The 22,254-nt window shown below is 50.6% G+C and overlaps 9 protein-coding genes across 10 annotated transcripts; 5 read left to right on the top strand and 4 right to left on the bottom strand.

The window, feature by feature from the left end:
- Positions 1-211: 211 nt before the first annotated feature.
- PPTG_15754 lies at positions 212-3,763 on the top strand. Of its 2 annotated transcripts, XM_008913060.1 has the most exons (5): positions 212-307; positions 455-2,731; positions 2,790-3,056; positions 3,113-3,184; positions 3,247-3,763. In XM_008913060.1, the coding sequence occupies exons 1-5, from the start codon at positions 266-268 to the stop codon at positions 3,682-3,684; spliced, it is 3,096 nt and encodes a 1,031-aa protein (XP_008911308.1). In that variant the 5' UTR covers positions 212-265; the 3' UTR covers positions 3,685-3,763. The 2 variants fall into 2 exon arrangements, with proteins under 2 accessions (XP_008911308.1, XP_008911309.1); XM_008913061.1 differs by having other exon boundaries at positions 455-3,056.
- A 62-nt stretch (positions 3,764-3,825) lies between these two features.
- On the bottom strand, positions 3,826-4,733 carry PPTG_15753 (ribosomal protein S4). Its single transcript, XM_008913059.1, has one exon. The coding sequence runs from the start codon at positions 4,642-4,644 to the stop codon at positions 4,066-4,068; it is 579 nt and encodes a 192-aa protein (XP_008911307.1). The 5' UTR covers positions 4,645-4,733; the 3' UTR covers positions 3,826-4,065.
- A 269-nt stretch (positions 4,734-5,002) lies between these two features.
- Positions 5,003-6,630, top strand: PPTG_15752 (hypothetical protein). Its single transcript, XM_008913058.1, has 4 exons — positions 5,003-5,442; positions 5,507-5,631; positions 5,702-6,066; positions 6,143-6,630. Exons 1-4 carry the CDS (start codon positions 5,052-5,054, stop codon positions 6,159-6,161), a joined length of 900 nt encoding a protein of 299 aa, XP_008911306.1. The 5' UTR covers positions 5,003-5,051; the 3' UTR covers positions 6,162-6,630.
- Positions 6,473-6,651, bottom strand: PPTG_23795 (hypothetical protein; the record flags this gene model as incomplete). Its single annotated transcript, XM_008913057.1, has 2 exons — positions 6,473-6,491; positions 6,560-6,651. 2 exons carry the CDS (start codon positions 6,649-6,651, stop codon positions 6,473-6,475), a joined length of 111 nt encoding a protein of 36 aa, XP_008911305.1.
- Positions 6,652-11,715: 5,064 nt separating this feature from the next.
- PPTG_23794 (hypothetical protein) lies at positions 11,716-13,992 on the top strand (the record flags this gene model as incomplete). The annotated part of the gene is made up of 5 exons (XM_008913056.1): positions 11,716-11,874; positions 12,479-12,540; positions 13,152-13,211; positions 13,296-13,403; positions 13,824-13,992. The coding sequence occupies 5 exons, from the start codon at positions 11,716-11,718 to the stop codon at positions 13,990-13,992; spliced, it is 558 nt and encodes a 185-aa protein (XP_008911304.1).
- A 793-nt stretch (positions 13,993-14,785) lies between these two features.
- PPTG_23793 (hypothetical protein) lies at positions 14,786-15,004 on the bottom strand (the record flags this gene model as incomplete). Its single annotated transcript, XM_008913055.1, has 1 exon — positions 14,786-15,004. One exon carries the CDS (start codon positions 15,002-15,004, stop codon positions 14,786-14,788), a length of 219 nt encoding a protein of 72 aa, XP_008911303.1.
- Positions 15,005-17,556: 2,552 nt separating this feature from the next.
- On the top strand, positions 17,557-18,250 carry PPTG_15751 (hypothetical protein; the record flags this gene model as incomplete). The annotated part of the gene is made up of 2 exons (XM_008913054.1): positions 17,557-17,959; positions 18,033-18,250. The coding sequence occupies 2 exons, from the start codon at positions 17,557-17,559 to the stop codon at positions 18,248-18,250; spliced, it is 621 nt and encodes a 206-aa protein (XP_008911302.1).
- A 377-nt stretch (positions 18,251-18,627) lies between these two features.
- Positions 18,628-20,379, top strand: PPTG_15750 (hypothetical protein; the record flags this gene model as incomplete). Its single annotated transcript, XM_008913053.1, has 1 exon — positions 18,628-20,379. The coding sequence occupies one exon, from the start codon at positions 18,628-18,630 to the stop codon at positions 20,377-20,379; it is 1,752 nt and encodes a 583-aa protein (XP_008911301.1).
- Positions 20,380-20,883: 504 nt separating this feature from the next.
- PPTG_15749 (hypothetical protein) lies at positions 20,884-21,405 on the bottom strand (the record flags this gene model as incomplete). The annotated part of the gene is made up of 1 exon (XM_008913052.1): positions 20,884-21,405. The coding sequence occupies one exon, from the start codon at positions 21,403-21,405 to the stop codon at positions 20,884-20,886; it is 522 nt and encodes a 173-aa protein (XP_008911300.1).
- Between the last annotated feature and the right edge of the window lie 849 nt (positions 21,406-22,254).

Genomic DNA, 22,254 nt, shown 5'->3' with positions numbered 1-22,254 from the left:
TAAACAAAAACATGTTGTCCAGTTTGCTTGAGATTATTCTCAGTTTGGACGGGCAAAGGGGTAGTACTATAATAATATATGAATTTGGAATATAGTACTACTTCGAAGTATCAATTACTGGAGGAGCAACTGAATTTCTGAAAGACACAGCAAATTATGAAGATATACAAGCATTAATTTCATCCAATCACGTTGCGTTATAATTCCATCCTGATAACCCCGTTGCACTGACACACAACAGACCGGAGAAGATCGCTGCTCCATCATGTCCTCCGCCGCAACCGCGAGCGACAGCCAGGAGACCAAGGTACGCACCCCACCCTACATCCATATATGCACTTGCGCACATGCGATCCCCACTCCGAATTGCGCTTTCCACGCTGTGAAAACAGCGAATACGTGATGCCAATCAAAGTCCCTCCCAATAACCATATAATCCCTTATTCTTACACAGGAGCCAGTCACTTTGCAGGAACCGCTGCTCAAGTACGAGCGCGTGGGCGGCCATTTTCACGCCATCTTCAAGGACGACTCACTGAGCTGCATCGCATTGCACGTCAACTTCGTATGTGCAGGCACATACGGAGGCAACGTGCTGCTCTTGGAGCTGGATGGCCGATTCATCCGCCGTCTACATCAACACTACAAGAAAGTCAACCAAGTATGCATCGATGAAACCGGCCAGTACATCGCGTCCTGCTCGGACGACGGCACTGTGGCTGTGTATATATTATTTCCAGCTACTGGAGCTTCAGCAGCTACTGATATCAGCGGCAACAAACATTCCAGCAACCAAAACAAAGAGAAGGCGAGACAGGTCTCCGTGTCCAGCACTGGAGGTGAAGTGAACATCTACAACTACTTCAGTGCTGTATACGCCGTTCAACTGGAAGATAGATATGCTATGAAAAGAGAGAAGAGCTTCGCGTGTGGAGGAGTGAGTGGCCAACTGATTATCAACAAGAGAGGCTGGATCATCGACAAGGAGAGCACAGTACACGAAGGTGAAGGTCCCGTGCAGCTGATCCGCTGGAAAGATGGGCTAGTTGCATGGGCTAACGACTGGGGAGTAAAGGTCTACGACTCGGAGAACGATCAACGCGTCACGTACATTGAACGCCCACCCAATTGCCCTCCTATGGAGCTTTGTAGGTGTCATCTGGAGTGGCAGAGCAACGATGTTCTACTGGTTGCATGGGCACATACGTTACGTGTAGTGACATTCAAAAAGGGGCATGCAGAGCAGCCTGCATCGCCGACTTCTGCTGCTGCGTTGGACGCTGTGGAGCACCAATCGGGTACCATAACAGCGGAAGTTGTAGCGTTATTAACGTTCGACTTCTTTGTAGCTGGGATCAGTCCGTGGGGTGGCGGCTCAGTGGTGTCAGTGCTGGCCTTCCGTCCACCAGGATCCGGATCATCCACTGGGCCGCCGACGTCTAAGTCTGCAAGGATTGAAGGCGAAGGAGAGAGCGGAGAGATGCCGTATCCTGAGGTCCACGTTGTTCGGCTGGATGGTAAACAACTCAGTGCTGACTTACTGAACCTCAAGGGATACCAGCGACTACGTGCGTCGGATTATATGATGCCTACACTTCGGTACGCTCACGCACATCCGTCAGATTTGGAGACCGACCCGTCCTCGATCTATGACGCTGGATACGGACAGCTTGTCTACGTATGCACTCCAAAAGATGTGGTTATCTGTCGTCTACGCGATGCTGATGACCGTGTACAGTGGGCGTTGGCGAGGAAACAATACGATCGAGCACTGGACGTGGCTTTGCATGACCCTCGAGCTCTTCGTCGTGTGGTGCTTACGGACGTTTTGGAGACGTATTTGGGAGATTTATTGCGACACAAGTTATTCCAGAAAACTGCAGAGGAGATCCATCGTCTCTTTATCGGAGGAGGGGAAGAGTACGCTAAGCTATGGGAGAAGTACGTGTACGTGTTCGCTCAGCGTGGACAGCTGAGTGCTATTGCGCGGTACATGCCTACAGCGAGCCCACGGTTGCCTAAAGTGCAGTACGAGATGGTGTTGAAGCACTTTTTGGACTCAGATCCAGGTCAACTACTCGAACTTATCCGGAAATGGCCCAAGCCGAGACGACAGGACGCGCCAGCAGTGAAGCAGCAGACTGAGAGTGACAACTCAGTGGCACCGGAGTACACCGAGACGACGCATGTGTTCGAGCCGCTGTACGATGCGCAGGCGTGGATTAACCAGCTAGAAACAGTGGTAAGACGACGACGCATTGCCGAGGCCGACGCTGAACGTCTTAGTGTGGAGACGATGTACTTGATGGAGGCGCTAGCAGAGCTCTACACCGCAACGGAGCAGTACGACCATGCGCTCCGTATTTACTTGAGTCAGGGCGAGTTCTGCTCCAACAAGGACTTCGCGTTTAAACTCATCACGGAGCACCAACTCTGGTCGCTGGTGGCCAACAAGGTGGTTAACCTCATGCGGATCGACAAGACCATAGCTGTGCGGATGCTGGTTAACCAGACGGAGCAGCTCAAGATCAGCGACATTGTGACGCAGCTGGAAGGCGAGCCGGAGTTGTTGCACACGTATCTACATGAACTTGTGCTGCACCGTTTAGGCGAGTATAATTCGGAGATTTACTCGGCTTTACACGAGAAGCAGGTGGCTCTGTATGCCGAATACGCGCCGGATTTCCTGCTTAAGTTCCTACAGACCAGCAACTTTGTGCCGCTGGAGAAGGTGAGTGACGTTATTTTACAGTATTTTATTTTACTTACGACATTGTTTGCTTCGCTAGGCGTACAAGTACTGCAGTGAGCATTCTCCTCCGCTTTGGGACACGATGATCTACATCCTCGGTCGCATGGGACAGCACAAGAAGGCGCTGGATCTCATTTTAACTCAACGTGGGGACATTAACCAAGCGATCCAGTTTGTGCAAGAACATGACGAAGGTTTATGGGACTATCTCATCGATTTGAGTCTAACCAGTAAGGCCAACGTCGAGGAACTGCTCAAATTTGCCTCGCAGCACAAAATTGACCCCATCAAGCTGATCCGCAAGGTACGTGACGAGAGAAGTTATTTTTGATAACGTATCTTACCGCTGTCGATGAATAGATTCCCGACGACATGGAGATCGAGAACCTTAAGCAAAAAGTAATTGCCATCATCACCAACTACCGCGTACAGGTACGCAGTTATTTAGGCATTTTTTGTCGCTCTCACATTCTAATATTTTTACTTTGTGTTAGCAAAACTTGTGTATCGGATCCCGCAAGGTGTTTGATAACGATCGCGTGGAGCTTCTGCACCGCCAAGTTGCAGCCCACAAGCGTGGCCGGCATGTGGCAGCCAAGAAGGCGTGTGCCATTTGCAGCGAGTTGCTGCGTGCTCCGTCGTCAGGAATGGAGACAGTACACGCGTGTGTGTTTGAGTGTGGACACTGTTACCATTTACCGTGTCTTGAAGAGAAGATGCGTATGTGGAAGAGTGCTGAGGCTGTGGAGTCAGGAGACTTGAACCGCACGTTGGGATGTTTCGTTTGCGACCACAGCACGCGCGCGTATGCTCGTTCAGGGGATCTCAATCAGCAGATTGCAGCGCTGACTGCACCGGCGAGAGGTGTCACTGAAGACCAGCTACAACGAGCCAAGGACAATTTACTGACAATGGCAAGCGTTGCGGAGTAGCGTTACGGTATGTGTAAGGAACTAGCACCCTATGACCCCTGTAGTGGAATAAATATCTTGACGTTGAGCCTGATTACCACCGTTGAAAATGTACTCAACATGCCTGAAAAATAAGGTGACACTTTAACAGCGCTGTAACCTGTAAACCTGTCGTAACACGCGCTGTATTCCTCTTCTCCTGAAAAATGGGCAAAAACACAAGAGCGAATGTGTCGAAGTCCCCAAATTCGCATGATATTTTATTTATCGGGTATCCCCCGAGAAACAAAGTCCGAAGTTGGCTGCCCACGCATCGCGAAATGATCCTGTTGCCTGCATTTCTTGACTGTAGCCAATCCAACCTAAAAAGACGAAGTCATAGCAAAAAATATTTCGCTACGCTTACTCCTCGTCCTCCTCGCCACCGGCGGCAGCGCGCTGAGCAGCACGACGACGGGCGACGCGGCCGGGGCGGCCCTGGCCGTAAGGCGACGTGACGGCGAAGTCAATGTGCTTCTCCGAGTCCATGCGCACAAGGAAAGAGGGCACGTCCACGAGCTGCTTGCCCACGCGGATGTGGCGCTGCTTGATCAGCACACGGGCGTGGTGGATGGACTTGGCCAGGTTCTGCTTGAAGACCTTGGTCTGGAGACGACGCTCCAGCAGCTTCTGCACGTTCAGACGCAGCACGAAGTCGAGCTCGTTCTCGTCCTCGGCGAGCATACCGTAGCGCTTGAGGCGGCGCAGCAGGGCCGAACCCTCGAACAGACGCTTGGGGTCCTTGGGGTCCAGCGTCAGAAGCTCACGAGCGGCCTTACGCAGCTTGGACAGCGCGTACTGCACGCGCCAGATCTCACGCTTGCAGCGGAGACCGTACTCGCCCAGCAGCTTCAGCTCCTGGTCAAGACGCTCCTTCTCGAAGGCACGCGAAGGCGTACGGTACGTCTTACGGTAGTTGCGGTGACGCGAAATCTTCGGCATTTTTCGTGACTTCTTTTTCAGGCGAATGCGATGGGAGTGGAGACGTCGGGGGCTGCAAGACCACAATGCGCCAAAAGCTTCTGCACCAGCCAACCACCAATATTCATCAGCCAATCAGATCGCGGAAAAAGGACATTTTCAACCAGTCAGAAGGAGACTGTGAGAAGTGATATTATTTCCTGTGAGACTTAGTACTTAACTTTTTACAGCCAATAGACGGATAATGTAGCTACGATTGGCTGAAATCAATCTACCAACATTCTCTTTTGGTGCAACATTTACCCACAAGCGACATTCACTATCACCTTACAAAGATCAAATCAAATTTGAATGTTGCAGCAGTGGTTCCAACCGTGTGGCTGCGGCCCATTTGACTTTGAGGGGGAAGCTAAACTACCAGCAGAGCCATGGAGAAGGGCAAGGCCGCGATGGAGAACATGAAGAACATGAAGATGCCGCCTGGCAGCAAGGGACCGGCGGCCGCTCTGGCCAAGGTCGCTGTCTTCACGGGCGCGGCCATCTACGGCGCCTACATGTCGATTTACAACGTGCCGCCTGGACACCGTGCCGTGGTCTACAGCCGTATCGACGGTGTCGGTTCCCAGGTGATTGAACAGGGCACGCACTTCCTCGTCCCGTGGCTGCAGCGCCCGCTTATCATGGATGTGCGCACGCGTCCGCGCACCTACGCGTCGCTCACGGGCACCAAGGATCTGCAGATGATCAACATCTCGATCCGTGTGCTGTCCAAGCCCGACCGCGCACGTCTGCAGTGGCTCTACCAGAACCTGGGCACAGGTAAGCAGTCCAGTGCAAAGTATTAAGATAGATGGATACCGGTATACTGACTTTATGTTATCAGACTTTGACGACAAGGTGCTGCCTTCGATTGTCAACGAGGTGGCCAAGCAGGTGGTGGCCCAGTTCACGGCCGCCGAGCTAATCTTCCAGCGTGACCACGTCTCGCGTCTCATTATCGAGAACCTGGTACGTACTGGTATTATAGAAAGCATTGAAATACCGGTATTTACCATTGATACTTTTGTGACTTGAGTAGAAGCGTCGCGCGGACCGCTTCGCCATTATGCTGGAGGATGTGTCTATCATCCACTTGACGTTCGGTGCCGAGTACACGGCCGCTATCGAGGCCAAGCAGGTGGCGCAGCAGGACGCCGAGCGTGCCCGTTTCGTCGTGGAGCGCGCAATTCAGGAGAAGAAGAGCACGGTTATCCGCGCTCTGGGTGTGTCCAAGTCGGCCGAGCTGGTGGGTGAGGCCATTAAGAACAACCCGGCCTTCGTGCAGCTGCGTCGTCTGGACGCCGCTAAGGAGATCGCCACGGTCATCTCGCGCTCGGCCAACAAGGTTTACCTCAACTCGGACTCACTGCTGCTCAACATCCTGCACGACACGGACCAGTCCTCGTAAGTGAAGTTATTGGGGTCTACTGCGTCTGTTGAATGGCATAACTAACTGCTTTTTGTGTTGTTTACTGTGCAGGTTCGGCAAAAAGAAGTAAGCTGGAGAGTTAGAGCGGCGCTTGGGCTCTCAGTAGGATACGGTCGGTTATTCCCTCGATACGAAGACAGGTTTTTAAAGTCTGATGAACGAAGGATGCAGTCACCACAAGCTGTGGCACATTCCATTGGTCGTGGTCGTCTGATAGCACCAGTACGTCGCGTTGCTAACCAGGTGCCACCTATAAGCACTTTAGCCTGGTGGGGATCGAAACTTTGGTTTACCGATACGTCGACTGAGATCGGAGCGTGCGCGTCAAAACTGGTGTAAAACGTGATCTCGTATGTCGCCCGTTGAGTTTACAGTTCAGGTTCAGCTGCGACTTGAAGGGCTGCATGCAAAACTTGTCCGGGATCCCTCTTTGAACATTCCGTCTCCGCCAAACACCCTTGCACACACCTGAGAGGTACGTGTAGCTCATCGTAGAGGCCCTTGTCGTGGTCCTGGTCCTCAGCTTGTGTGATCTTCTCGCTGTCCACGAACTCGTTCATGCTGACACCTCCCGGGGGCGAAGTTAGGAGACTTCAACACCCTCTGGTCATTTCACTCCATGCCTGGTCTGATAGCTTGTTCTTGCCTTCAAAAACTATCATGACGTTCGAAACCATTTCCGTCGATGCGAATTAACCGAAGAGTTTGCTTTCGTCGAGTGGTGTACTTCTGAGCAAAACAACAACAAGCCATTAGCGTTTTGGACCGTTCTTCTTTATCCAGCGTGGAAGTCCTCGCTGCCGCTGATGCCGGTCGGGAGACTTCAACACCAACTTGCGGCTCGACAGCTTTATTTTCGAGGCTCATCGCGACAATTGTGGGTTACGCAATAACACGTGATGGCCAATATCGTCCACGCTGAGTTTTAATAATGTCGTTAGCTCGAGACCGTCATTTCCCGCTGCAAATGAATTGCACCACACGGTTACTCTCCGCCGCATCGCCATAGCGGGTTTCCACTCCAAGATCTCACTGGCTTTAAACAAATATTCGCATTATTGGATAAAGATGCTCTGGTCATTGCCAATCGAAATGTGGCATCGACTACCGCTGCCATCATTTCTTGCAAACTTTTAATCCATGCCAGCCAACAACGTATTCGAATAAGGCGGGTGCAATAAACGAGGTAAAATATTGTAAATTTCAGAGATGTTTTAGAATTTTAACAATAAAGGACAAATTGGATTTACCCAACGAGACACACAGATAAAATACGGATCACTTTTTTTGTTCACGCCAATCCATTCTCACTGCAAAATCGAACTACTTGCTCCCTCGTACTCGTCCAGCACCGCTTTTTTTTTAGCTTATTGCTCAGCGTAGTTTAGGATATTCACCTTTTCGTCACAAATGTGGTTGTCGTATGCTTAGCCGCAGGTGGTAGTTCTGCATAACATCATGGATCATGCCAGACAACTCGAAGTATCCGAAACGGCCCTGCGAACCGCAATTCTCGTTCCATCTTCAGTTGACTTGTAGCTGCCGTTACGGCGGTAGAAACACGCGGGAAGGCTTTGTTGTGGGCCTCGGCCTCCACTGACTAATCCAAGGCGCGCTCTGCTCATGGGAGTGGTCCAGGCTCAACGATCATGCAGTCGAGGACACGTGCTCGTGTCCACTCGTCGTTCATGCAGCGTGCTCCAAGTCCAATGCAGCGCAGTGACGTGAGCATCCTCTTCACCGAAAGGCACCACGACGCGTGCCTTGCAGCTTTCACCCTCAAGGAATCGTTCGACACCAAGCATCATGCCTAGACTCGAAACGATCTCCAGTAGCTCCTCCGTAGTGTTTAGAGCCGAATCAGCATAAAACTTCAGTCTTGAAGCATGCACGTCGTAGACACATCCCGTCACTAAGTGCTTGACTTCGAACGAGTGGGGCAGCGCCTTCACAACCTCGAACGGGCCAACCCATTGCCCTAGAAGCTTGAGATTGGGGAGTCGTTGGTCGATTCTTGACCCAAGCACGAAGTCGCTCACATCAAAGTTCACCGACGTGCCTTTGTGAGCTCTCATGTCCTGCAGCCGCTTGCGCTCTTTAGTGTGATTCACCTCGCGGTGTAGGTTCCGAAGCGAAGTGCGTAGATTGTTCAGTTTGTCACGATGCCCCTGCGCACCGCAGTGCGCAACCACGAGAATTCTGGCTAGTAAATCTTGAGCTCCATTTGAGATCCATTGACGTTCATCGACAAGCAGTACACCATTCTCCTCCGAAAAATCGACTCGCAGTCGAGCTTTCTCACGTCCAGCTACAGATTGCGTAGCTGCAATGTCCGTCCAGGTAGGGAATACGAAATCTGCGTTAATCAGAGGGCGAAGCATCGATAGATCTTCAACAGGAATGTTCCGTCGACTCGTGCTTGGACAGCCGCAACCAAAACCTGCTCTTCACCGCGAACGTGCCACCGGGACACATTAGCATCACCGGAAATGTGCTCAATGCGGTAGTGGAGATCACACAGCCGCATCGCCCACCGCTGTAAACGGTCTCGAACATGTTTCTTCAAGTCGGCATGCGGAGCAAATATGTAGATCAGGTTCGTGTGATCACAAAACAACCGGAAACCTCCCGGTCGCACCAGTAAGTACTCAAGGTCGTTGCAGGCCTTCACGGTCGGGTACGCCTCCTTTTCCACCACCGTCCAGTTGAGTTGTGAGTGCTTGAACGTACCGCCTTTGCAAATGATCAACTCGTGGTTCTGCTGCTCAACAGGAATGCCTGGATGGCACTGCATGGCTTGCGTCACCACGATACCGAACCCGAAAAGCGACGCATCTGTGAAGACGCACAGTTCAGAGCCTCTCACCAACGAAAGTACACTATCGTAGGCAGCCTTTTTATCACAATCCCAGGAGGTAGCGACTTGTAGTGCATTTCGGTTCCGTCTACCGATCCGCTTCTTTTCGACCTCCAACTTGTCATGAAGTGGAGCCACAGTGCGTGCGTAGTCCTGAAGCGAGTCACGCAACCAGTTCGTTGCAAATACAAAACGCTGCAGATCTGCCACAGTTGCAGGGAGAGGAAGTTCCACCAAAGCGTCCACGGGCGCAGGATCATGGCGAATTCCGTCGCTCGAAACTAGTCTGCCACACCACTTGATCTCTAGCTCAAACAGCGACGACTTGGCCATATTGAGCTTGAAGTTGGCTGCACTGACAATCTCAAAGATTTATCGGAGCGTCTGTTGGAATTCATGCATTGTTGGTGCGAATAAAATCACGTCGTCGACCCACACAAGGGCCGAATGTGGCAATAGCGGAGCTAGTTCGGTCTGGACTTGGCTCTGGAAATGCAGGGGCGGAGTCCATCGCTCCTTGGGGACTTGACCAGGTGTAAACACACCATCAGGCGTGATAAAAGAAAAAATATCTCTCGACTTTCTTCATGTAGAGGCAGTTGCCAGAATCCTTTGGCGAGTTCAACGCGTCCGAAGAACTTCTTACCGTTGAAGGCGTCGGTCGTTGTAGCAACACTAGGCATCGTACCAGCAATGGGGACTGCCATACTGTTGACGGCCCTATAGTCAATGGCCAGCAGGAACTCGTCCTTGGTCTCCGGCTTGCGCACAGGCACTACATCACTTGCCCAGCGAGATGCGCTATTCTGCACTACCAGTTCATTATCAACCAGAGATTGCACATAGTCACGGATAAAATCGGCTTGCAAAGGGGCATACTTGCGTGCAGGGCTCCTGTAGGGCGTTGCGTTCACCCTTAGTGACACGCGTAGAGGATCCACGTTGGCCGGGGGATCAGGACCAACGGCATCGCGCCAGACGGCTGGAAACTCATCCAGCAAATCACTGACAGTGCCGACATGTTCGCTCGGCAGCCCGTTGACCACCGCTCCGTCGAGTAGAGAGCCCGGCGAATTGATCGGCCTATTTAGGTCTGAAAACTCAGCACCTAAGGGACATTCTTCAGGCTCTGCCTCCGGCAGTGGGGATCCAACCAATTGGGCGAGTGGTTGCTCCACGTCGATGCCGATCCCCTTCAGGACATCCCGACCCAATAGGAACTCATCACCGCCACCAGATAGAACCCAGCACGGTACCGAGCGTAGTGAGACCAGCCCGGCCACTGTAGTTAGCTTTAGATCCAACTCCGTCTCTTGTTCGAACAGTTGGACCCTGCCATCAGCCATAACAGCTTCAACAGGCGTACTTAGTGGAGTAGTCTCTAGCGTAGATTGCGCTGTCAGTAGTGAACCCATTATCCTCTCCGGAACCACGCTCTTATCGGCGCCGGTATCGGGTGTATAAGGGACATCGAGGAGCTCGTTGATGCGTACAGAACCGGCAGGCGTCGCATAGCGGGTGGCCTTTGACTGCACTGGCCCCGAGCGCTGCTCTTTAGCCGCGCGAAACTTCTTCACGGCTTCTTCGCGCTGTGCGTCCGTGGCTGTGGGGCAGTCATTGAGCCAGTGTTCTCCGTTGCAGAACAGGCAACACTCACGAGGAGGAGAGCGCGTCCTGTTGCAGCAGCGGTCGTTGAGGGTGTTGGCGTGGGCTTGGTCGTAGCGCCACGTTGTGGTATCTTTTCTGAGTTGGTAGTCTTAGAATCTTGCTTTCTAGCATAATCCTGTGAAATTCGATGAAACCGCTGTTGTACCTTCGCATGCTCTAGAATCAGGTCGTAGAGGGCGACATCATCAGATTTGCAGTCACGCCTCTCTAAATCGATAAGGCGACCGATCTGAGCCTTGAGGACTGGGGTTGCAGGTTTTCAATCAGTAGTCGGCAGCGGGCTTTCATTCTACTCTTGTAGCCTGCGTCCGCTTCATTCTCGTTCCCAATCAGTCCTTGTAGCCCAGTGTCCTCCACAATCCCGTTAAAATCTTCGGAAGATGCGTACGTCGCAGTCATCAATGGTCATGTCCATCCTTAAGTTTGCACGAAACAACATCGAGACGTCAGGAACGAGCTCATTCTTGAGCGTACGGCAGCGTGCATTGATAGCACTCATGATGTCAGCATCGGTTACCGACGCAATAGGTTTCTTGAGCACGTACTTAGCCAGGTTCTTAAGCGTCATTCGTCTCACTGAACCCTTGACAGTAGCGACAACATTGCCGTACGTCTCACCCGTGGTGGAGCATCGGTGGCGAAACTTTTCCACGTAACACTCCCACTCACGATGTCACTCAATCAGAGCAGCGTGCTCCCAGCTGGTCAGCTCTGGAGCCTTGATGACCTCGAAGATCGGCTGAGGGATTAACATCTCTACGTCTCCGTCAGCGTCCACAGCGAAGCCCACCATATTGAAGTTGTTCAAACTTAACACTTCAACCGAACTTAAGTCGAACTTATGTAAGTCGCCCAAAACCGTAATTAGTCGAAGCTGACCGCACTTAGTAGAACTTGCGCCGAGGAGATGACGATCTGGACGATAGACGGTGTCCAGAAAGGTTGATCAACAAACTCACGCTTCAGAGAGCGCAAAGCTAGCTTTGTCGCGAGACCCGGGGTTTCCGATGAGGAAAGTTTATTAATGAAAGAAAAGCAAACAAACAAACTCGCTGATCTGAACTAACTCTCCTTGTGTTTTTATTCAGGCTCAACTATCATGCAGTCGAGGACACGTGCTCGTGTCCACTCGTCGTTCATGCAGCGTGCTCCAAGTCCAATGCAGCGCAGTGACGTGAGCATCCTCTTCACCGAAAGGCACCACGACGCGTGCCTCGCAGCTTTCAACCTCGCCATTGGTTTCCGTCAGCACGCTGGCGTGACCATAGCTTGATCAACGGCCGTAATCCGGCTGACATGCCTCTTGATATGATCGACAATTCAGCTGAGGTTTACTGAGAGAGTCTCGTTTTAAATACTTTTGTTCGTATCCGAAACAAAGATGGAGTTTGTTCAAACATGGAATATGCCTTGTTACCCCGAAACAAGCTTCCAGAATATCGCCGACGCAAAACAAGCAGTGAATGAATTGGCACCACCGAATGGATACGCTCTTGCCGTGAAGTCTGTTTGGACAGAGACGTGTATAGCAAGAGATGGCAACTGGTGAACGAGCTTTCAGGGAGCATTACAAGGATGGAATTTCTGCTGCGAGAGTTGCCGAGTGTTGACTACTTCGCAACATATAGAACCCATGAGCATTCACGAGCTACGCATTTGTTCTTAGCTTTTGGGCCCGCAAGTGATATATACAAAGCCAGTTACGACGTCATCCAACTGGATTGTATGTACCAGAAATATCGGAGACACATATTTTGGTGACTCATAATAACATTCCAGCCCCCCCAAGTTTTCTTTAGCGACGCTGATCTAGCATTAATTAATGTCTCCCCCACGATCCCCTACCAACTGTGCTGGTAAAGAACGTCGAGACGCACGCACCTAAAGACAAGTCGGAGAAGACGCCAATCCAACTGGTAGTACTGTAAGGCGGCAAGTCTCGGATCAACATCGAACCGTTTTTGCGCGCCCCTACGTGTTATACGGTCGCAAACAGAAGATGAGTTCGAGCTTAGAAAGCGAGAGCTACATATGCTTTCACCAATGGAAGCCCACGTGAGCTGACAATACGTGTCTGCGTCTTCGAAAACGCGTTCCTTTCGATGTTGAACGGACGGCATTGTTTATTTTGGACCTCTAGTCACGCCCGAAATTGAAGGATACCTTGCTACAATGACGACTTGGCTTGCATCTAGTAGGGGTGGTCTCCTGACAATCCAGACACGTCTTCGTCATTGGTGGGTGCAAGCCGTGAATAAAAATTGGGCAACGTAGGCTGACTTCATTTCACTATGGTAGAACACGTTCATTATATTTTACTTAAGTATTTAAATACATTTTCTAGTTATTAAACTCTATTAGCCTAAAGGAGGAACTTCTCCCTTCCGAGCCAACAGAAATACGACAGTGGCTCGATTAGAGCAGTCCTAATCCTTGTGTTGCGGACGTTATAGTACCGCGTTCACGAGATTCTGGAAATTATCCTTCAACTATTCCCCTCAGTGATTTTTCGTCTAATTGGTGGGTCTGGTGAAGGGACCACTCTTCGATTTGGGCTGCAAAGGTGCTTCTTGCGAGACTCGAGGCTGCCCAAACGTAAGAAGGTGAATGTGCACTGGACACTACTCAACGTAGCCGTGCCTTATGACGAAGCAGCGCGCTAACGGACCCTCTACACAGCGAGAAACAACCGCATCCGAGCGGCCAAGCTGGAAACATCACTATAGGCACCGCACACGGCGACAGCGGGAAGCACCGAAAGCGGAGTACCGAAGCAGCGAACACCCGGTGTGTGACAACACATGTTGAATAGTAAACCAAGCCAGATGCTAAACTTCAAAGATCGTACATTAGCAGTCTTCATCTAATGATCTCAGTCCTACATATCCCCACGAGCGAGGAGGCAAGAATTCCTGCTCATATGGAACAGTATCTTCACTTTGGACAGCTCAGTAAATGATGGCACGTGTGCAGCGTGCATCCGTTCTGCTGCTAAGTTCTGCTCGATAATTTCAAAGCCCGACGGCTCTCGATGTGTACTGTAGGCTCCGTAGCCGGCTTGATGTGACCTTTGCTGGTCGTTAAAATGGCGACCGCTACGACGTGTTGCTGGTTCTAGAACTCTTTAAGTATCACAGCTGCGAGCGCTAGGAAGCCACCAATGCCTGTCAAACTGTTCAGACCTTAGCTTCACGGTCGGTTCATCAGACTCGATGATCGTCATGAGGTCGTGAATGCACGGGCGGCCATGTACCTGCCGGAATGTACCGTCACCTACACTTCTGTCAAGATTGTGAACAACAATGGCACGAGCGTTTGCCCAGAGTTCATCGGCCTTCTTCAAGGCATGAGTGGTAATAATCTTCACGACGGCTGAGTAGTTGTCGTTCTTACGAAATAGAGTAGGAATATTGAACGCGTCGTTGGCCGCTTTTAGACTTGTTCGTGATGCAGCGTGACTCCACCATGGAAGGAGGCTCATAATGACTTTAAGGATATCACCTTTGTCAAGCCAAGATTTCATTGTAGCATGCGTACCTCGACCGTCGATGTTTCTCTACATCCGAAGTGGCTGTACTGATCCGTCCAACACCGTTCAAACTTGGTTCTATGCGACCACCACTGAGCATCCAGGTACTTGCCCATCGCACTGTTTAGTCGATGCAGACCAGCTCGTCTCTCCTCGAAGTCATCCTCTGTAGTTGAATCTACGGTATCATCGAACTTTGCCATGAAAATGTCCGTCTCGAGTGCAATTTGTTTTTCTTTCGCTGCATTCCATACAAGTTGGCTACAATACTGCCATATCCCATCTTTTTCTGAGCTTGGGCTACGACGTTGCGACGAGTGTGCTAAAAGGAGAGCATCTTAGAGCACTCTGGAAACACGGTCTCTGTGGCGTTGGTACAAGCTCGGTCTCGATCTGTAAAGAGAATTCTGGGCAACGGTACTATCTGTTCCGTCATGAAGGTCTTAAGTATAGTCAGAGCCCAGGTAAAATCAGGTTCCGCTTCCCCAGGAAGCCAAATCTGGGCAAACGGGAGAACAGTGTTTAAACCCGTTAGTATAACTACATTGAGGAGCGGCATACGGAACCGGTTGATTTTGTAGGTGCAATCTAGGATCAAAAGACTCATGAAGTCTCGGCTCAGCTTCGTGGTTGCAGGATGTCAAATAGATGAGGCGGTTGGACTCCGGATCGATCTCGTGGCAGTAGCAGAACCCTTTATCGTCGAGCATCTTGAACAGAGCTTCATTGCTTGTTCTGTTTGCAAGCAGCTTAGAGCGAATCGCAGCTTTCGCGTGACGATGTCCTTGGGGATCAACATCGTAACCTCATCCTGAATGAGCATAGTAGCGTAGATGCGAGACGTCGAGACGCCGGCCATGGTCTGAACCTCCACCAAGTCGCCCGTTGAAACTGAAGTTGTTGTTGACTTCCGTGCAGCTCGCTGGCGGTGCGCTACGTGAACACGTACGTCACTCGAAGGTGGGTGGCTGTGTGCACTGCTTCCGTCTCTAGTGTGTACATCCCGCCAAGGACCAGCTGTGTTGTCCGGGTCTACAGCTACGATGCTAATGCGCATTGGACACCCGTCTCTCTTTGTTTGTCGTAAAGGTCGTTTCCTGTCACTATCCGCTATTTTTCTTGCGTTTTTGGGTTTGCCCGAGCGGTCACAGGCGAAGAGTCTGTAGTGAATTTCCCCGTTCTTGTTCTTCTCAACCCTTTGACGTGACACGTTGCCGTTGTGCGCTCTAGGCCACTGGTGGATGGCTTCTTCTGCCTCTCGTTTGGACAACTACTCGTTCAGTGGAACTGGAGCAATAGTGTAGGTTGCAGGAGCTGCTTGTTCATCCATCTTCTTGCAAAGCAATTTTGTTTTGAAGTTGGAGTGGGGGTCAGCTAGTTATATTCACGGATAGCTCGGCGGTCTTATCTCACATCTTTTTTTTTAGATCTACCTGAAGTTGAAGTGTACTTATACGTATGATGCCAGCGCGTTACAAACCGGCCGTTCTCTGCTTCGGTGCTCCGCTTTCGGTGCTCCTCAGCGCTTCCCGGCGACAGCGCGCAGGACAGCTGCACCAGTGTCAGGACAAAAGGAACAGCAAGGGTGGCTTGGACACGTCAAGGTCAAAGGATAGGTGTCAATGATTTGGCACTGTTGTTGGAAACAAATGCACCCGCGCCTTCGGAGCACACGGTCAATTTCTTCGAGAGCAGTAAGGAGAATCCTACCATAATCGATGATGACTAAATGTACAATGGCGCTGAGTTTCTCTTCTAAATGAATAATTACTTAGTCCTCAATTGATATACATCATTCTTCTTTAGTGGTATGCCGTTTACGGTGTTGGTCTTATTTGCGTTAAGGCAATTTCGAATTGCTATGGCAGTCGGTGAGTACCCCCATCTCCCGCTCCCTCGCTGCCTGGTGTCGACGTTCAGAGCGTCGTTGAGCTTTTCTAGTTGCTACCGCCTCCGTTTCAGGTACTCGAGCTGGGGGTGCCGTCGGAGCCACTTTACGATTTATCCATCAATGATGGTGAAATTGACTAGGCTGCAACCTGCTCCCTGTAGTGACTGCATTAATCTGATGAGCACATGGCATCCCGTAGATCGTGCAGTATGCCCCCGAACAAGGTCGATTTAGAAGTTCTGGAGTCAAACCAATATCATCCGTTTGTATGAGAGCATGTGAGCTGATAACCGATACAACGGCATCGTAGAGAGCCCGACAAAGTCGATTCGGGGTACGAGTTTCTTTAATCAGGACCGCGCTTTTGTCGATGAAGAAGTGATTGTTGAAATGAGAAAAACGTAAATTTAGAGCTTTCTATCTCCATCTAGAACGGTTAACCCGTTGTGGATACATCATTTTAACCGTTCCTTATTACATCAATGTGGATCACACGAACCTAACGGGCTTTGATAATAAGAATTTATTAACCCTTTCGCATTTTTGGTCCTTTTATTAAGGGGTTTGTGCAAAGTACAGTAAGAATCAGTCTCTAAAAAGGCGATTTTTTTTACCCTTTTACAATAGTTCAGCTGATCAGGTGCAACAAAGCACATACAGTACGATTCGTAAACGTCAAATTTACTTTAATCAAGTATAATTTCAGTGACTGATTGCATCATTTTAGTTTCCTCAGTAATTTGTTACAAGAGATTGTACAAACGAGTATCGTGGATTTGTAAAAGGAGAGATATGCGACCTTTTGATAACAAATGACCAAGTATTGTATTCTCGGTGGGCTGTCTAGCCAGCACTAAGTGCTTCCTATCTGAGTATAAGTTGCTCGACTAGAAGCTGGTGTAGCGTAGTTCAGTTTTTCAGCGTTTCAGTTTTTCAGTGAGGTCCGTTGACGTCGTTAGTGTAGCCAATTTTTTTTTTGAATATATTTAAGAAAAAAAAAAGAATTAATTACGTATGGAATTGACTGATGACTTGGGTAGTGAATTTTTCACGCCCATTGCATGACGAGAATTGGAATACATATTCCTGCGAGCTAAGGAACAGTTTAATTTCCCTTTCCCTTCGGCTAACCCATAAGGGCTACGATAAGCTGATTTGAACCTTGTTAAAGTTTATATTTAGAGCTGTTCCACGCGAAAGCACGACTGTCTTTTAAGGCTGAAATCAGTAGGTATCCAGCGAATGTATTAATTTTAAAATCAGATATGATTTTTCTTTTTTTTATCTGATACCGTTATCTTTTTTGGAATCTGATACGGTTAAGTCAATGTGGACCACGTCATACAGACAGGACGACATACGGTTAAATTCATGTATAAAACATTATCCTAACCGTACAATAATGTGGACCACACCAACCTAACGCCATCCATTCCCACGACAGCCGCAGAAGTGCAAGAGACTGCAGACGTCACCTCCCTCTCACCGATAGCAGTTCGTTAGACTCGACACAGACTGACATGAGCAGCTGGAACTCGGACGACCGGTGGCAGGACTCGAGCTCGTCCGCAACAGGCTCGAGCTATGACTCGTCGGCGACGAGCGGCCTCGAGTTCCCCGTCCTCCCCACGATCCCGTCGGGCAGCATCGACATCGGCTCCATCGCCCCAGTCTTCGGTGTGGCGGCATACGACGACGACGCCGACTACTTGGACTACGATAAGGCCGGTCGCCCGTTCATGGAGCAGATGAGCGGATCGTGCGGTACCGCCTACTTCTCGGGTATCATCGGCGGCGGCGCCTACGGAGCAATCAAGGGCTTCTCGCGCTCGCCCAGCACCAAGTTTAAAATTAGGATGAACTCGCTCATGAACGGCGCAGCCACGCGCGGCTCCAAGGCTGGCAATGCACTCGGCTGTCTGGGTGAGTTGACAATGCTTGCAGTTGTTGTAATTTTAAGCTTTATTGACACAATTTGTGTGCTGTGATGATGTAGCCATGATCTACAAGGCTTTCGAGTACGTAGCTGACTCGGCTGAGATCGAGAATATCGTCAAGTTCGACCAGGTAACGCCGATCCTGGCATCGGCAGCTACTGGAGTGTTCTACAAGTCGACGGCCGGTCCCAAGGCCATGGTGCTGGCTGGGGCTCTCGGTGCTGGACTCATGACGGTTGTGCAGTTCGGCATCAAGCCTTTCTACCCGCGACTATAGACGCCCACTCCAGTTTGCTGCCGTACTCTTTTTGATTGCGGCGTGTTGAAAACTGAGGAAGTACAGGCCTGGACCGGAACGTGATTCTTCTGCTCGCTGGCAGCGCCAATATTGGCGCAGAGTCACAGCAAGATTTATAATCTACGCAGAGAACAGTTAGAGGAGAGGACGGAGTCGAGCTACGTGATGAAGCAGAGCTTCAAGGACGCGGAGGTGCATTTGTAAGTTAGTACAGCGGATTTTTTCATCTCAATTATTTTTTTAATGCGCCTTCGACATTGTTTTGGTGAACCACACAATATTCCTATTATCCAGCATACGGAACTTCCCGCGCATTTCTCTCCCATTGGTTCAAATTCAAAGCGACACTTCCAGCAATGCTGGCGTCGTACGCGCTGGAGCTGCACGCGCTTAAGGCGGAGCTGCAGAGCACTCTGGCGCGTCTAGGCGTGGATCCAATCAGCTCCGTCGATGACACACCAGCCAGCGTCCACCCACCCACAGCAAGACGCCCTCGACGTCGCCCTACGCGTTGGAACAGGCGCCGATTGACGCAGGAATTGGCTGCGGCTTCCCAGAGACGACAGGAGCTCGAGAGGCAACTACAGCAGGAAATACAGCGACAGGAGGTTGATGAACAACAAGAGAATCAAAATAACAGACACAGAACAGCGTGGCAGGCTGCGATCACGGAGCTACAGCAGCAACGAGCCGAGATAATGCGCCAGATTGAACAGGACACAGTAAATGCTGTTGATACAGCGCAAACTGAAGAAGTTCAGGAGACGAAGCAGAGACAGATCGAGGCTTCTGGATCTACCATAACCAGCCAGGAGAATCAGTACTCTATTGGTGGAGTCGTGACTTTGGAACCGTTGTCCTCATCACAACGAGGCCAAATGTCGACCTTCACGAGCTCAAGGAGTGGCGTGTCATTTCACCCTGTCACTCCCGCTCCTGCATCTGCACCTACAGCAGCACAACCATCAGTATTGGATAATTATCCGAGATACCGAAATACGCCGGACGCGTTGAATGACGTGTTCTCGCTGCAACTGAAATTTGCCGAGACGATGTTAAAACTGGAAAAGTCAGTACAAATGCGGGATCAATTGCTGCATTATGGATCTTCCAGAACACGAACCAGAGAACAGCATCGTCGTCAGCGTAAACGATCTGAAAGTGGTTCCAACAGCGATTCCAGTGTGATGTACCGAGAAAATCGCAGTGAATCGTTCAGTTCAAGCGCATACTCATTCTCCTCACTAGACTCGACACCACACCGTCAAACCATTCGATATCCGAACTTTGGAGTATCAAGAGCGACCACAGCGGAAACGCTAGCACCTTCCTCATTGGGTGCAGAGCATTCGCCTGAATCCGAGACGACTGATAGATATGCAGCTACGATGGCACCACCTCACGACTCTCCAGTCAATATTGAAGTCGTGGGTACTGTCGAGCGAGAAGAGATCCACAGGACCCCTACAACCGGTAGCAACGTGACCACTCCGACTACCGGAAGTGACCAAAAATCCAACACTTCGTCGTCGAAACAGGTCCGTTTTGGTGAGGATGCTTATTCCACTCCGATACTTGCTCGAAAGTTCAACTTCGATGGGCCATCAATGGATGAAGACGAAGAGGAGAAGGATGAAGTGGAGAGTATGTTGAGCTTCCTTGGTGGTTCGAGTGTTACCAGTGCTGAGCTGAACGATGCGTCTTTCCTCCGCGCTTTTGAGCGCTTCCGTCGCGAGTTGAACGTGTCTAGTAGACACAATACAATTCAATCACCTCCATTGGCGAGAAAACTTTTTCCAGCACAGAGTGAAAATTGCCCTTCAAATGCAAACGAAGCCGATGTGTCGGAAGGAGATCTCGGTACTATTGGTGGATCTACATGTAATGTTGACGCCAAGGTGTTTCCTGAGCTTGACGGATTAAATGCCGAAGAATTGCAAGAGCGACGCAGACAGCTGTGCCTAGATATTCAAGCTGAGAGCGCTCAACTTGTGCTAAACTTTGGTGCAACGCAGATCAGATCACACGATACAGAGCAAACAAAGAATCGTTTGCTGACGTTGCGGGACGAGCTCAAAGCTGTCGACGCGCGGTTGAGTGCACTGTAAGTGTGGGTCAGCAAAACAATTCAATTGTCATTAAAAATGCAATTCACGGGAGTTATCCATTGGTTGTATATCAAGGATTCAGTGGAACACCTATCACAAACTTGCATGATTTTTGCATGCTTGACTCCGATATAATGGAGCGGGAGGTGTTTTCATTGATGTTGTCTTCAAGACAGGAATTCAGTAGGATGAAATTGAAGTGAACAAGAGCTAAACTTGGTACGATTTTAGCACATTTCAATCATCAGTGCGAGACCATATCATCAATAAAATGCTGCCAAATGTTTCCATTTTCCAATCGCAGTGAGGATGATTGTAACGGGCGGTTGTCACACAAACGCTACCGTGCTCACCACGGTAGCCAATCAATACGTAGAACAGAGTAGCTGGTTGGCGCGGTCTCTTGTGTTGAGACCGCGTCGCTAGCTGTTTTATCTCAGAGTCATATTTTTTCTGCTTCCTCAAGCCTCCAGTGTACGCTACGGTAACGGTCCTTCGGTCCCGTTACACCTGGTAGTACTTCGTAATCCGTCCAACGCCCAAGATCAAGATGAATGACACGTCGATGAGCGACGCGTCCAGGGTGACCAACACGTCACTAGAACACGCAAGCTTCCCCCACCTGTCCTCAATTGGTTGCACCGGCTCGCTGCTGCATCCGGCGATGCTGTCATCCAGACTCTGCTTACGGCCGGCACAGAGGAACAACAACGCCTGACCGCCCAGGAGTTCATGGCGCGTGAGCTCGCTGACCTCCGTTAGCGAGTGTCGACTTCCACGCTGCCCAAGGACAAGACCGACATCGTCAAGCTTGACGTCTCCACCTACACCGGTGAAGGCGATGGTCGCCTTCACTTGAACCGATGGTTCTGCGAGGTGGACATCGCTGTTGAAGCTCGGCAGTTGTCCACCGAGCTTGCGAGGACTCGGTTCCTTCTCTCCAAGTTGGGGGGGGGGGAAGGCGAAAGAGTGGGCACTCGGAAAGCTTGTCGCCGACGCCACCTGTTTCCCCACGATGGCGTCCATGAAGTCTGACCTCCGACTCGCGTTCGAGCCGCCTCAAGACGAGAACGTCCAGCGGTCCGCCTTCCTGTCGCTAAAGCATGGACGCATGTCCATGCTCGAGTACATTCAGCATACTCGGCATCTTGTGTCGTGCATCACGACCTATCCGCGACTCAGGTCCACGTCTTCGTCTCGGGACTGAACGCTGGCTATCAGCGTTTCTACTTGACAAGGAAAATCCCGGCCACACTCGAAGAGGCCTTCGCGACCGCTTTGCGCGAATACTACATTGTCACGGCGTCGCAAGCGTTCGACGTCTCGTGGCCTTTGGCTCACGAACCCGATCCAGAACCAATGGGCGTGGATGCGATCCAACACTATGGCGGACGTCGGGTGCCGACGTCATCCAATTCGTAAGGTTCGTCTTGTTCGTCACAGTCTTCAGCACGCACACCGCGTCCGCTGCATTGCTTCCGCTGTAAGAAGCTTGGACACCGCGCAGTAGTTTGCCGCGCTCCAGCTCCTGTCGTGGCGAACGTCACGACCCAGTCCGACGCGACTATTGCCCCATCTAACAGCCACCACCTGCAGTGGCTCGAGACTGATCGTGCTCAGTCTCCACGTTAACTCCTCTACTCCGCCATTACGGATTCTCCTGAATCTAAGTTATAGAGGTGAAAACATTCCGAACTCTCCGCAACAGATTTGGCGCGATTCAAATTCGCATATAGAAGTTTGTATGCGTAAATTTAGACAGGTCGACTGTAAGGTCTACGTTCGGTGCGACATGCTATTATCGGGAAAGGGTTGGTGTTACAAGTATAAGAATCCACGGGCCTTTGTCAGCCTTTCATTTCGAGATCTGGCCGG

The sequence above is a fragment of the Phytophthora parasitica genome (assembly GCF_000247585.1).
Source record: "Phytophthora parasitica INRA-310 unplaced genomic scaffold supercont2.51, whole genome shotgun sequence".
In the NCBI taxonomy this organism is placed as follows: domain Eukaryota; phylum Oomycota; class Peronosporomycetes; order Peronosporales; family Peronosporaceae; genus Phytophthora; species Phytophthora nicotianae.
The sequence above is the reverse complement of the archived record's forward strand: the minus strand, read 5'-3'. Positions and strand labels throughout refer to the sequence as shown.

Excerpts from the sequence above, each read along its gene's own strand:
- PPTG_15754 (XM_008913060.1), top strand. The coding sequence starts at position 266 with ATGTCCTCCGCCGCAACCGCGAGCGACAGCCAGGAGACCAAG. Across the intron at positions 2,732-2,789 it reads ACTTTGTGCCGCTGGAGAAG|GCGTACAAGTACTGCAGTGA; the intron begins GTGAGTGACGTT and ends TTGCTTCGCTAG. Across the intron at positions 3,057-3,112 it reads CCATCAAGCTGATCCGCAAG|ATTCCCGACGACATGGAGAT; the intron begins GTACGTGACGAG and ends GTCGATGAATAG.
- PPTG_15753 (XM_008913059.1), bottom strand. The coding sequence starts at position 4,644 with ATGCCGAAGATTTCGCGTCACCGCAACTACCGTAAGACGTACCGTACG.
- PPTG_15752 (XM_008913058.1), top strand. The coding sequence starts at position 5,052 with ATGGAGAAGGGCAAGGCCGCGATGGAGAACATGAAGAACATGAAGATG. Across the intron at positions 5,443-5,506 it reads CTACCAGAACCTGGGCACAG|ACTTTGACGACAAGGTGCTG; the intron begins GTAAGCAGTCCA and ends TTATGTTATCAG. Across the intron at positions 5,632-5,701 it reads GTCTCATTATCGAGAACCTG|AAGCGTCGCGCGGACCGCTT; the intron begins GTACGTACTGGT and ends TGACTTGAGTAG.